General features: G+C 43.3%; 1 protein-coding gene across 1 annotated transcript; it reads right to left on the reverse strand.

The window, feature by feature from the left end:
* Nucleotides 1-863: 863 nt before the first annotated feature.
* LOC134467441 (cholesterol 25-hydroxylase-like protein) lies at nucleotides 864-2,135 on the reverse strand. The gene has a single exon (XM_063221322.1). It carries the CDS (start codon nucleotides 2,094-2,096, stop codon nucleotides 1,335-1,337), a length of 762 nt encoding a protein of 253 aa, XP_063077392.1. The 5' UTR covers nucleotides 2,097-2,135; the 3' UTR covers nucleotides 864-1,334.
* Nucleotides 2,136-2,343: the final 208 nt, after the last annotated feature.

The raw sequence follows: 2,343 nt of genomic DNA on the forward strand, positions 1-2,343 counted from the left end.
TATTAATTTAACCCTTGTAAGATGTTCGTGTTTTTGTTACTAGAAGGTGTTTGGGTTTTTTTTTTTTGCATATAGAAAAATAGTTTTTAAAGGAAAAAAAACATAGCTCATATTCACCCTCATGTTCCCTTCATTATGCTTGTGAATTTCTCTGTATATATGTTTTTGAGAGTGAGAGATACATAGAGAGAAAGATAAGGAGACAGTGAAGAAAGTGAGTCAATTCAATCCAAGTTCTCGAATTGGGCCACCAGCGCTCTTATCGCGCAAGGTTGAAACATTGATGCACAACTGAAGGACCGAACAATATCTGCACTCCCATTTCCACATAAGTCACCCTCTGCCTTGTCTACTCAACATGTGATCCCTATTGTATCAGAAAGTTTAGAAAATATTGATGGATAAGCCCCCTCCAAAGTGTTATGGGTCAAAATGACCCAGGAACACCTTTTGTGTAATAGAAATATGCAGGGGGAGTTAACAAGGGGGGGCGGGGGGTCACTCATTTTTTCTTCAGATTCGTGTTCCTCAATGAAAATGAGTCAAAGCCAGTGAATCTCAGTGTGAAGAAATAATAACTGATACTATTTTTCTCAAGCTAAAAACTGAAAACGGGTCAAAATTACCCAAACACCTTACAAAAGTTAAACTCATCACTTGAGTTTGTGCAACGTGCAAATCACTGCACACTGCAATTCATGGAATACCCCATCTTACTATCTGTGCAGTCTACTGTATTTTTGCAGTCATTAATATATTGCAGCACATACAATTGCCCTTCAAAGCGACAAAGTTGAAGTTGTGGTTAAAGGCAATAGCAACAGAGAATAACAAATTACACTCAAGGCTGATCGTTACGTTTGCAAAGACATTATTTTATTACATTCAACAGATGGACTGTACAGTCATATGTGTATGTCTTCAATATTCAAGTGCAAAATAAGCAAATATACTCAAACACATTGAATCAGTTTAGGATACGTTTCAGGACAATGTGACATGTTATATTAAATAAGCAGTATCAGGTTTACAAAAAATATTTTATTTATTCATAATTGAAAGGTGCTTAATTAAAATAATAAATATTTTTTCATAAATATAATTTACAATGGTTAGAATTCACAGAATTCATAGTGCGTGCCAGCACGTTTGCAAATAAATGTCCACATAGGAACTTTGGGTCTGCAAACAAATATCCACATAGGAACTTTGGGTTTGCAAATAAATGTCCACATAGGAACTTTGGGTTTGTAAATAAATGTCCACTTAGGAACTTTGGGTTTGCAAATAAATGTCCACATAGGACTTTGGGTTTCAGCATCAGTCTCTTCATATTATTCCTCGTGTAGAGTTCCAAACAGTTTGTCCCAGTGTGTGAAGTATGGGGCATAGTTGGACTTGAACTTGAGGTGATGGAGGTCGTGGTGGGGTGCTCCCCCATAAAGTCCAAAAGGCACCAGGTTGTGAGTGGCCCAAGGGAAGTTGTATCCACAGTGGTCCTCCACAGACAGCCAGATGTTGAGGACGAAGAACATCAGCTCAGTGAGCGGATGGCAGCCCAGCAGCTGGGGGTTGATGGCAGCAAAGAACCCCAGCGAGAGAGTCTCCCACATTCCAGAGTACTCCGTACTCAGGGCAAACGTTGACGTATACTTGTGGTGCACCTTGTGGAACGTGCGGTACAGCCAGGGCACCTTGTGGTGCAACATGTGCCACACGAAATACTGGAAGTCAAACATCAGCAAACAGGTGACCATGTCCTGTGCCAACTTTAGCACATGTGGAGCTTCAGTGGGGAAGCTCACCTGCCTCCAATACCAGTGGATGACAGTGAGAGGGAAGAGGAACACCAGGTGGTTGTGCAGAGAGTGGGCCAGACAAGTCCACATCACCCCCCAGGACACATGGTGCTTCGGCTGGATCTTGTAGCGGCGGATGAGCTCCACGTGTGGAGATAGAAGATCCAGAGCCACGTAAGGCACGCAGAAGAGCAGGTAGGTTCCCAGGGAGAAGAGCACTGGAAAAAATGGAGAGTGGAGCCAGTTGGCATGTCCCAGGACCCAGTCCCAGACTCCTTGCAGCAGCATTGTCGACATCTCCTCTCTGGTCTCTGCTGAGAGTGATTTGCTGCAGGCTTCACGAGAGCTGAGAGAATAAGTGTAGCCTCTCCAAAGACGGCCTCTCCACTCCCTTCTTCCCTCCTCCTACTATATCCTGTGGGTGGGAATTTCCAGGCATAGCAGGCAGTGTCTCGAGTGCTATGAGTTGGCCAACACACACACACTCTCTCCCTCCCAAGGAGTGAGTGTGTGGTAGAGCGCGTGCTTGAACTGTTTATTATAG

This window comes from Engraulis encrasicolus, chromosome 17 (genome assembly GCF_034702125.1).
Source record: "Engraulis encrasicolus isolate BLACKSEA-1 chromosome 17, IST_EnEncr_1.0, whole genome shotgun sequence".
NCBI classification, from domain to species: Eukaryota; Metazoa; Chordata; class Actinopteri; order Clupeiformes; family Engraulidae; genus Engraulis; species Engraulis encrasicolus.

What these genes read in the sequence shown, in the direction of transcription:
- LOC134467441 (XM_063221322.1), bottom strand. Translation starts at nt 2,096, where the DNA reads ATGTCGACAATGCTGCTGCAAGGAGTCTGGGACTGGGTCCTGGGACAT.